Genomic DNA, 12125 nt, shown 5'->3' with positions numbered 1-12125 from the left:
TGACAATGCCAGAAATCTCACATTCCAGATGGCACCAGGAGGTTGTGTCAATGCACTGCTGTGTGTGCTGGAATCTGTGGGGCACTTCTCAGCCCAAAGCCTTTGCTGGATGCGAGGAGCTCCTACCCAGCTGCAGAGCCTCCATCCCTGAGGCTCCTGTTCCCCTTGGGTTAAAACAGGGCAGCCTGGAGAGCGGCTTCAGAAATGCCATGGGATAAGGGTTGCAGCTACCAGGGCTGCATGACTTTCCCAGGTTTCCTGGCTCCCCTGTTTAGCTCAAATTAGCACCTCCAGGTCACCTGGGAGCTGAGTGGTGTCTCAGCAGCTTTTACAACCCTTTCCCATCTGGGGAATTTCTTCTGTTCCCAGAGGAGCAGGTGATGGATACTTTTATGATAATGAGGATAATGTTGCTGATCTGCTAACAGCCAGCTCCCCCTTGCTTCAAGGAACAGCACTGTGTCCCAGAGTCACAGTCCCTCTTCATAACTCCTGCAATTTCCCCCGTAATTCTTTATTCTTAACACTCACTTGACCCAGTCAGGTGCTGAAACCATTTTTGTGTGTCAGGCAGAGATGCCCCTGTCCTGGGGGAGTGACATGTAAAATCTGCCAAACCCATCACCTGGTTGCACTGAGGGCTGTGCACTTTCACAGGCATCTTCAGAGACCTTCGGAAGAGAGGAATGGGAAAGAATATTCTCCATCTCTCCATCCATCTGCCTGCAGGAGATGAAACAAAGGAGAAAAAGAAAAGGTTTGTTTTGTTTTGTTTTGTTTTTTCCCTAAGGACAACATTCTGCAGTAGTAAGGCTTGATTTGTAACATCACCCACTCCCAGTCCCTCTGTAATATTACAATAAGCCAGGAATGCAAACATTTAAAAATATTCATTGAATGTTCGTGACATTAATTTAAAAGATAGCAAAGCAAAAATTGAGTTTTCTCCCAAATTACTTTTAAGGAAACATCACTTTGGTGGCAAATGTATAAATATATTCATTTTTAGATTTATTTGTATTTTCCTCAGTTAAAAAAAAAAATAAATTTTAATTTCTTGTTTGAAAGTTTTGGAAAAAAACAGGCTCTTAGCACTATTTTGCTGTAATCAAATAACCAAAACCAAGGAGAGAATTCAGGTGATTTAGGACTCCTTATGCTTGGAAAGGAACCTAAAAAGGCCAGGCAAGGTGATTTGGAAATAGGATGACTGGGAGGGGCTTGAGAGGAAGAAACACAGAAAAGCATTTCTATGTTTTCAGGGTGAGATACACACACACACACGTGTGTGTGTGTGTATATATATATATATATATGGTGTTACTAGAGAAGAAAACTCGCCATTACTGTTTGCTGAACTCTCACTGCAGATTCTGCAGTACTGTTTGCTCTCCCAGCTGCTGCTGGGAGCAGCTCCTCAAAGTGGTTTTGTGCTCAGCCCTTGGCACAACCGTTTTGGTTTGTTTCCCAATGTTGGTTTTAGTCGAATTGTGGTTTAGTGCAAGTAGTTTCTATGTGTTATTTTCTACACTTTGTGTTTGCCTATCAACTGCTGTAGAAATTGCTGCCTCTTTCCTTTGGCAAACACCTGCTTTCCTGTCTGTGACAAATATTTTCCTTTTTGTATTAGTGCACGCATTCGGGAGAAACTCTGTGAATTATGCAACGCAAAAACCACCGCCTTTACAATTTAGGGCATTTCTTAGATGTGAGAGATGTGAGATCCAGCTGCTGAAGGAGAGCCAGGAGCTGCAGGGAGGGTGATTACCTGTGGTGGAGGACTGTGCAGGTAAAACAATTCTTTTGCAGCCTGCCCACGGGCAGACGGGAATGACTGCAGGAACTGCAGGGTGCTGGTTTTGCACAAGCTGGGATCTCTGCTCAGCCCTGAACTTGGGGCCCTCTGCCCTGCTCTGAGCCGGGTAAGAGCTGGGCAGAACACCCCTCCTCTCCACATCCGTAGGCAGTAGCCAGCTCAGCCTCTGTGGTACTTGGGAGCCTCCTCTTTCCTGTAAGGGTGCTGTGACTAGACTGCTCCAATACCTCTCCCTCTCATGATCACTCGCTCTGCTCAGGAACCTGTCTTCACCCCCTCCCAAATGAATGCTTGCCTCACCACACAGCTGGGAATGCTCTGTTTATTCTGTGATTTGCAGCCATCAGCAGAACTTTCACATTGAATTTACAACATAAAATAAATAAGCCAGGACGATAAAACATGTTGGTGTCATTCCTCTTTATCACTGTTTTAGCACTGTTGGCTATTCACTGCAAACATATAGGCTCAGTGTATAACTCAGTCCTTTGCAAACAGGGTCACCATGCAAATAGCTGATCTTTTCTGGCAGTATTGTGCTGCTGTGTTCATACTTGGACAAGTTCCCAAGAGTTCAAAGCTATTTGGACAGACACAAGATTTTTCTGAAAAGTGACTATTCAAATCTGACTATTCAACCCATGGAATATATTTACAGTGCCAAATGAAGGTGTTATGCTGCCTCTCTTTATAGTAAGACACCCAGCAACATGCAGTGACAGGACAAAGAGGGATAAGTGAAATCATTTTAATATATTATCAATGTATGAGAAACTACAAAAGAAAGAAAATGTTTTCTGGAAAATTCTGCATATGTATTTATTGCATTGTATAGTCTTACAGATAAACTTATGTCAAATACATGATTTTAAATACTTTTAAACACTGATTTGAAGAGGACAACAAATTGATTTATGTATTTTTGTACAGACGTGGGAGTGTGATTTTTTTTTTTTTTTTTTTCTCATTGCTATAATTTGGTGTTCTTCAGGAAGAATACTCGTATTCTTCAGCACTGCAGCGTCCAAAATCCATCCAGCCCATGTAGTCTCTGTCATTTATCCTGTGAGTAGGATCAAAGCTCTGAACCCTGTTTCCCATAACTGAGAATCTTCCAGTGGAACCTAAGGAAAAAGCGTTTGGGAGAGCAGAGAGTAAGAGGACACATTTTCCAGGTTCATCTGTGTTCTGATCTGGCTTGTGCTCACTAGCAGATGTCTACAATAGTTGAAATGGACCTAATACAGGCCATGTAACACCACTGTCATGTCATTGGGGAAAACAGCAATAGAAACCTTATAGGTAATGTCCTGGAAGTGGCTTGGATTATTTCAGTGCAAAATAAACAGGTCGTTTTCTACCTCCTGCTGTGGAAACATTCTGCTCCTGTCTGACAGGAAGGAATATAGATAGAATTTTCCTTCCTATGTTACTAGAGAGAGAGTCCAATTTATTTCTCTCTATTCCTATAAAGCCTCACGTTTTCTTGCTCATATTGGGAGAGCTGTTCTACATGCCAAATAGCTCTTCTTAGGAGCAGACTCAAGCCTGAGTCACCACAGTGTTGCTTAAAAAGACATAAATTCAAGCACAGGAGTTCTTACAGTGCAAATTTGGTAACAAGCAGGGTAGAATTGTGAAGCCTAGGTTTTGTGGAAAAGTGGGAATAGTCCTGAAATGGAGAAAGTTGTGTCTGGAATTCACAGTTAGAGATATCTGTTGCTGGAATTATGCAGGGCTTTTTACTATGTCAGGGTTTTTTTCATTGCTTATCCAATAGCTTCAGAATTCTTTTCACAGCAGGGTTGGATGCTGGTTTCTGATCTTGTCTTGTCCTTGCTTAAGGTATCAAAGGGACACAAACTATTTATGCTTTAAAAAAATGGGCTGCAATCCTCTGCTTTCACAGCATCACATGATGTAACTAAAAAAATACAAGGAAAGGTAAATTTCATTTCTCTGTACTCCCTGAAAACAGACAAAATTGATACATAACAATAATTAGATGGAGTTAAGCTTTGCGTGAAGAAGGGGCAGATTTACTATATTAGTATTCAATGCAGACTGAGGCTTGAGGCATACTTGAATTGATCAAAAAGGAAAAGAAGCCCAAATTAAATCCCATATATCCAAATCTACACAATTGCTTTGCTTTCTGTTTCTTGTGTTTTGAAGAAACCTCTGTTGACTCTGTGCCTTAAAATGTTTCAAGGTCTTCCTCATGTAATGCTTTATAATGAACATGACCCAGTAAAACAAAAAGCAACTGCATTGCTTTGTTAGTGGTTGCAGGGAGTTGAAGGTATGCACATAAAAAAGCCGTATAAGACGTTTACCTAGAACAAAATGTCAAAAAAAAATCAATTTTCCCTAGAATAGAATGTCTATCATTAAGTCCTCAAACCCCATGAAGTACGCATTCATAATTCAAAGAGTGTAATGAAGGTAATGACAATGGCTCCTTAGCACAATAACCAGGCAGGGCAGAACCATCACTCAGACATTGGTGCTTAAGGGACTTCTGAGCTTGCCATGACCTGAGGGCTGTAAAGGCTCCCCTGGTGCCACTTCTCTCTGGCTGGTCAAGGGCTCCTCAGAGGACATTAAATATGTTTGTCACTGGCTTGAGAGCTACAACACCTCTTCTACACGGTGGCAGATCCAAGCTGAAAGCCTGCGGATGATCGTAATTGAAAATCTGGGTCACAAATTTCCTAACAGCACCTTAATTATCTTTCCTCAACCTGCTAGAGATTGTAATGTGGGTATTGCAGAATCAGTGTATGACAAACATATTCAACTTTGTAGCAGTTCAGCTACATGCCATCAACCCCACAGCCCTTGAGAGAACTCAGCTCTCTCACTTTTTTAACTAGAAATACTTTACAAAACCAGCCTTTCTATTAATCATGAGGGCAAACGCCACTACTGGTGACTGCTAACACTAACAAAAGCCCTCTCTTTCCCCCTAGATGGAATTTTCTAGTGATTATTATGGTTTAGACAGGTGACTAATACAGTAGATGTGAGTGTTCTGCAGAGATTTCTGAAGTACTTCCCAGAGTCTTCACATTAAATAAGAATATAATATTTTGACAACAACACTGTATGTATGTTATAAATAAAGTAAATACTGGTTTTCCTGTGAATTTTCTCTCCTGTAACCAGCAACTACATCTACCAGAGTCCAACTAGCCTAGTCACATCACAAGAATCTCATCATCTGCTTCCAGATCCTTTTTAGAGTTAATTTTATATGTCAATGACACATATGCAGGAAATTGTCCCTCTTATTAATATTTACAGAAAAAGGCATTTTGAATCCAAAAGTGGTTTTTTGCTTTGTCTGGTTAATCAATTTGGAAATGTCAGCCACATATTTAAGAGAATATAATGGATACATAAACTAGAATGAGTTCAGTTTCCATGTGGGTAGGTAACATCTATGCTGGGGAAAGGTAATGAGGATTCTGCTTTGCAGACTCCTGCAGTAATATTCTTATTCAATAGCAGCCTTAAGTGCAGCACTGAATTGTGGAATTTCATATTTGAATAATCTTGCCATTAAATTGCATGAGCACCTAGAATTTCCTTAATTGTGCAATTCACTAATATGAGATGAAATCTTTCAGGCACTATTGAAAGTGATTCATTTTTCTGTTGTTCCTAATTTGGCTGTGTTCTGAGTACACAGAGGAGTGTGTATGGCTGCATGCACAAAACCAGATGTGGCATCTCTTAATTGCAGCTCACCATCACAAATAAGCATATGACTTTGCCTAGCATAGAGGTCAGCAGGGAAGCTGTCAAGAGGTGAGGGTTAAATGATCTGCACTATGTGGAGAAAGCTCTTACTTACATAAAGTGAACTTTATCCTAAGCACAATCTGGGTCTGGGTGTGAATTAATTTCTCAATGCCTGTATGTCCAGGTAATCCTAATTCTAATTACTGGCTTCTCTTGAAACCCTCTTTCCTTCTTAGATGTCTTTTCTGTAGAGAACAGGGCAAAGGCTGGAGTGAAGCTTTCATGAGTAAACAGAATTTCTCTAGTGGCTCTTGCTGAGGTTGGCAGCCAAAAGGCCACAGCAATCAGGCTGCCCATGGTGTTACTCTATTGGGACACAGAGCAGTACAGAGATGAGACACCTCAAAAGGGAAAATGTTTTCTTGGGGAAGTTTCAATGGTCAATGGGTAAGCCCTGAGTTTGCTGTCCAAAGGAGCTCACCGAGAGCACGGCAAGGAACATGCAGATGCACAGTCTGCTGTACATTGCTGAGGAGAAAAGGGACAGTGGGCCAGATTTACTACATTTTGTGCAGTCCCTAACCCAGTCTTCCATTGGGGATGATGGCTTCTGAGCAAACCAGGCTTGTGCTGGGGTTTTTTTAATGTAGGTAACCACAGGATCTGTCTTAAGTTGGAAAACACGCATGTGAATAGCTAAATATCCTTGCTGAAGAGGAAGATCCAGGTGAGAGGAATGAGATTTGTCTTTACAAATCTAGCCCTGGGTCTGCTAGTAGATAAAACTAGCACTGAGAGATAAGAGAAACAATGGGAAGGATTCTACTGATTGATGAATGGAAAAGAAGATACTGTAGGTTTGTTTGTAAATGAAATTGAATATTGAATATTGAAAGATGAAACCAACAATGGGGAAAACCCATAAATCCTATAAAAACTAAAAATGGAGGGGGGGGGCGGGGCAGTTGTACATTAAAAGAGGAATCTTAGGTCTTAGGCATTTTGGGAAGTCTGTACCTCTCAAGTACCTCAGCCAATGGGGAAAGAGAGAGGGGAATGCGGCCAGGAAATTAGGATAAAAAGGAGGCTGTGCCCTCTGAAAAACTGAGAGACCCCAGGGGAAATGCCCCATGGCCTCTCCCTTTATTTGAATAAAGTAAAAGGACTCCTCTCTCCTTATTGGACATAAACTTCTGGTGTTCATGGATTAATTTTCCTAACACAGGTAATTAATTTTGTTTTTTCCAGCCTAGTATGTGTTGTATCTTCCTCATCTACTCAATTCTTATTTGTTTTTCTTTCTTTGGAAGCTGTATTTCAAAAAAACTTAAGGGACTTGAATTCATCTCTGTGAAAAAACTCATTATTCAAACATTTCAGTATTTTGCGATTGCAAATAGCAATAGCAAAATTGTTTTAGTACAGATGTTAGTACAGATACGCAGTTTTGACAAGGTCTACGAAGAGCCTTTATTCTACCAACCTTCATTGATTTAAACTTTAGTATTCAAGAGGTTTCATCTCATCATACACAAAAACAAAAAAAAAAAACAAAAAACCGCCCCAAAAACAAACAAACAAACAAAAACACCAACCTTGCCCCAGTGAAAGAAAATCCAAAATCTAATACTCCTGCCCCAAAACATTGTATCTAATAGCTGGAGTGGTAAAAGCTGTATAGTTAAAAGCTGTAAGAAATAAAGTGCAACTTCATCTTTTTTCATATTAAACGGAATTTAGATTTCTACTGCTTCCTTAAACATGTACTAAGCAAAGCAATGTTGGTTTATTAAACTGTTTTATCACATAAGCAGAAATGGTATTTTTTCCTGGAAACAGAGAAACTAGTCTCTGTGAGACACTCTGTCTTTAGACCTCCTCACTGCCAGGGTAAGAGATCACAACCAACCACCTGCATTTCAGCACTAGCAGAGTTTAGGGAGCTCCATAACACAACCTATCCTCCGGAAAAGCTGAGTGACAAGAAAGCCTTCTTGTTCCTTCCCAGTGTCTCCTCCACAGGTATTACAGACTGACGCAACCTCTTTCCAAAGAACAGCATTAATAAACTCTTAGGCACATTTACCTCTATTTGGCATCCCTCTTACCCTACTCCTGCCACAGTAGGAGGCTGAAGAGTCTTTAGAAAGAAATTCAGATCATGTGGTTTTATAAGATTTTACTTATTATCTGTCAAGTACCAATAGCATTTTTGAATGGGAAATTACATTTCCTTCAGCCTCAAAGAAGTACTCATCTTCAAAATGAGCCCTGATGGTCTTTCTCCAGAAAGAATATAGACCTGAGAATAAGCATATTCAGAGCAACACTGAAATATTAACCTGTACTGTTTGTTAGCTACTTATTCTGCCAAAGAACTATTATTGACACACATTTTTACAGAGGAAGCAGAGCTAAAGACTGAAAAATACTAATTTAAATATAAGCAGAGGAAAACCAAACGAGGAAGGCTTTAGGATGTAAATTATGAGTACTGTTACTGTGCTTCTCTTTCCATTTTCCTTGCTCCAGAAGATTACAGGCAGTCTTTCCTTAATGTGCTGTAACAGGCACACGTGAACACAGTCCAAGGTAACAATTTCAGTGGAATGTTGTCTGAAACCTAAGCACAACCTGCTCCACTCCTTTAGAAGGTGGAGCAGGCACTCCATTACCTGCACAAGAAACTCAGGACATCAGGACAGAGTGACATGCCTCTGCTAGGAAAACAGTCTTGCTGGTTTTGGCTGGGATAGAGCTAATATTTTTTTTAGTAGCTGTGGTTAGAATTCAGTATGAGAATAATATTGACAACAGACTGATGTTTTGGTTGTTGCCAAGCAGTCCTTACTCTGAGTCAAGGACTTTTCAGTACCTCAGGTGCACAAGAAACAAAGGGGGGAGCAAGGCCAGGGCAAATAACCTGAACTGGCCAAAGTGAGATTCCATACTATAGAACATCATGGTCAATATTTAAACTCAGGGGAGTTGGCTGGAGCTGCTGATTGCTGCTTGATGATGGGCTGGGCATTGGTCAGCAGGTGATGAGCAATTGAATTGAGCTACTTTTTTCTCTAGTATTTTCCTTTTCCTTTTCCTCTGTCCTTCTCTCAGCCCATGGATTTTACATTCTGCCAGTTCTCCCCATCCCACTGGTTTGGAGGGGCTAGTGAAGAAGCAGCTGTGTGGTACACAGTTGCCAGCTGAAGCTAAACCATGACATCAGTATTGAAGAAACTGTAGAGTCCTTCCTTACATGACCTAACCTTGCCTGTCCTTCCCTGTGTTCAGATCCACTGACAGATAGGGAAATACCTCTGCACAGTCTGGAAAAGATAGTCTGTTAGTCCATGCTCAGCTCATTTTTTTCAAATCTGCTCTGCTAAATGTCCCCTCTATCGACAGCATTACAAACACAAGATCACCTGTGCAAATTTCTTCATAAGGGCTTTCAAAGCCAACTTCTACATAATTTAATCTATCTGAAGTCATGTTCTGAGTGGTTACTGAATGTAAATCCCCAAACCTCTCAATTCTCATCCAAAAGTGGAAGAAGATTATCAGCTCCCGAAATTAAGTTGTTGTTTAGGTCACTGATATGATCTGAAATTAGGGCATCCAGAAATAATACTCTGTGTGACACACAATGATATATTTTGACTCTCAAAGTTCTCATTAGATTAGAAAACATAGCCTTAGCATATTGTGCTAAGCACTTTAACGACTAACTGGGTTTACTACAGCTTAATAAAGCCTTCTCAGCAAGCCCTACTTGAATTTCCTTGATTAATGCAAGATGTGATGCCGTAGGAACTGAAACAGTTCTTCCAGGATCCCCTCCATACACCCTGTAGAACAGGAAAAGCAGAACAAACACATTTTTTTCTCCCCAGTGAGATTCTGTTAGATAGTATTTTGACAAAGCTAGCAGAGGAGAGGAGATAGGCCACCCAGAAGGAGGCAGAGACTCAAACATTAATCTGACAGGTCTTAAAATATCAGTTCTCTATCTGAAGACAGATATTACTCATCTCTGCTAGATTTGATCCAGGATCTCTTCCCGCACCTTCCCTTGTTTTGTCATGCCTTTTCCTTAAAGCTGATGCTTCCTTTCCCTAGCATTCCACCTCTCAATATCTTAAATGCTCCCAGGTCTCACCAGTATTCTAGAAGGGCAGTCAAGAGGACGTGAAAACTGAGGAGAAAGTCAAGTTGCACTAGGAAACACAAATTATTTTTTAAAGGTGTTTTTTCTATTGATTTCAGTGGTACTTTCCTTCTGATGCTGAAAATTTTATACTATTTGAAAGCAGCAAAGTACTTGCTTGACATAAGTAGCTAGAATTGTTATGCTGTGAGTAGACCTTTAGCTGAACTCCATGGCTATGTTGTATACATCACAGATGTATTATAGTGAAACCTGGAGCTAACAGTGTGAACATTAATAGTAGTTAAAACAGACAAAACTGGCAGCTTAATTATTATTTAAAAACTAGTAGCCAGAGTGGATAGCCCCTAAATTGTGACATATGAACTGTAACAGCACTACAGCAACATGGACTACAGAACTGTCTGGAACCCCCACCGAAACCAGCCTAAGAGGATGTAAAAATGACTGCATAGCAACCACTTGGTAAAAGAACAATGAAGGGTGACAACACCACAGCCCCTAACATGGCTTCTGCTCCAGACTGTCACATGATGGATGGAGAGCTTACATTGTAAGGGTATACTTGCCCAGGGATTTCTTTTTCCATGGTCCCTCTTTTCAGGCACTTGGCTGAAGCTACCAGGTATCGTAACTGATTGGTGTCAATAAACCTATCTAATGGAGATGAGAGCCCAATGTTAAAAATTGCTATAATACCTAGGGTTTAAAGAAATTAGGTTTGGGGATTTTTTGCTCTTCTTCTAATCCTGTGTCTATAGTAGCATAACTACAAAATGGAAGAGCTACAATCTAATTGCCTTTTCTTGCAGTCAGATCTCCCTTTTCCCACTAACCAGCAATCTGGCTGATTCTGTGAGTGTAAATGGCTATCAGATCTGATAGCCACCTTTTATTGAGATTTGAGCCTCAGCTAGTTATAACTATCAAATATATCATATTTTTTAAATTGGATTATAACAAACCATTTAGGCAGGAATATGCAGGGATACTGAGGGTTCTGCTTTCCTAATGATGTTAATGGTTACACACAACATACACTGGCTTTAGTTATTTGAAATCTAGCCTCTATGTGTTGGCTATATTCTCAAGACGTAACACTCATCTTTTCATATAATTTCAGAACTATGGATAAGGCCTGAATAACAGTGGCTGTCCATATGTTATCACAAATTATGCTCCTAATCTGTTCAGCTAAATTTCAATCACGTTTTATTCCAAATTTTTTTATTTCAAAACATGCTGTGACATAGGATTGCTGCCTTTGGTCTGCAAAGTGTTAAACGTCTATCATCAAACCACTTTGGTGATAGGTAATTGAAATACAGACTGCCAGCTGAGATCCAAGTCTTTCTCTTTGCATTTGCCTGAAAAATAACAGTAATTCGTAAAAACAGCTACCTTGCTGAAAGCCTGAGGTGATCTTTAGTACAATAACTGCAAAAAAGCATAACAAAACAAATATAGGTAATCAAAATAAACAGAAATTAGTAAAAAGCAGAAAAGTGCATAGAGTGATTGTATTTATGAAGCTAGATTCAGAAAAAATGATTAGGAAAAAAAAAAAAGTTATTCCTCACAGAAATTCATCTTCCTTTCCATTAATGAGAGGTAATACTGAAGAGGGCATTTCATTGTGAGTTTGTGGAACAAAGATTAAGCAATTCACCTCAGCTATCATTTACCGTAATGTCTTTTTTAATAATAAATTCTTAGAGTACTTGTTTCCAGCAGTGTTCGAATTCCAGGTTGAACACCCCAGCACCCTTGCTGCAGTTACTCTGCACGGATATTCCTGAAGACGCTGGGCTCTAGTGGAGAGAGCAAGGCAGGGTGGAGTGGGTGACCTTTATCTTGATATTTCCTGGATCTATCTTTTCACCTTGCTTCCTCTGTCTCCCTGCTACACCTGTTTCTTGTTAAAAGAGGCGGATCTAGCCTGCAGCACTGAACTGCTGGCAAACCTTATGACATATTGTAAGCATTTGACAAGCTCTGGGCTTCAATAAAGTTGAATGTCTCCCAAAGGAATGGATGGCTTCCTACAGTGGCCGGTTGATCGATTTTCTGTTGTCATTTCACAAGAACAGCAATCATGCCTAGATCTCTTATCTGTGGTGACCATTGGCAAGACCCACGGGAATGACCTGAAGCTGTGTTACAGGAGGTTTAGGCTGGATGTAAGAAAAAGGTTCTTTATCCAGAATGTGAGGTTTGGACACTGGAACAGGCTCTCCAGGGAAGTGGCCACAGCACCAAGCCTGCCAGAGTTCAAGAAGTGTTTTGCAATGCTCTTGGGTACATGGTGTGACTCTGGGGATGTCCTGTGCAGGGTCGGGAGTTGGACTCGATCCTTGAGGGTCTCTTCCAACTCATAATTCCCTGTGATTCTGT

At 40.5% G+C, this 12125-nt stretch overlaps 1 protein-coding gene and 1 long non-coding RNA gene across 2 annotated transcripts; one reads left to right on the top strand and one right to left on the bottom strand.

Moving 5' to 3' along the window:
* The first annotated feature begins 434 nt into the window (after nt 1-434).
* LOC120760580 (uncharacterized) lies at nt 435-2144 on the top strand. The gene is made up of 3 exons (XR_005703407.2): nt 435-544; nt 658-757; nt 1631-2144. It is a non-coding gene; the product is annotated as an uncharacterized LOC120760580 (long non-coding RNA).
* A 658-nt stretch (nt 2145-2802) lies between these two features.
* LOC120750366 (cholecystokinin-like) lies at nt 2803-6089 on the bottom strand. Its single transcript, XM_040059035.2, has 2 exons — nt 6017-6089; nt 2803-2940 (listed from the first exon to the last, which is right to left on the bottom strand). The coding sequence occupies exons 1-2, from the start codon at nt 6087-6089 to the stop codon at nt 2804-2806; spliced, it is 210 nt and encodes a 69-aa protein (XP_039914969.1). The 3' UTR covers nt 2803.
* Between the last annotated feature and the right edge of the window lie 6036 nt (nt 6090-12125).

This window comes from Hirundo rustica, chromosome 1 (assembly GCF_015227805.2).
Source record: "Hirundo rustica isolate bHirRus1 chromosome 1, bHirRus1.pri.v3, whole genome shotgun sequence".
Lineage (NCBI taxonomy): Eukaryota > Metazoa > Chordata > Aves > Passeriformes > Hirundinidae > Hirundo > Hirundo rustica.
Note: the sequence above shows the minus strand (reverse complement) of the source record. Positions and strands in the feature narration are given on the sequence as shown.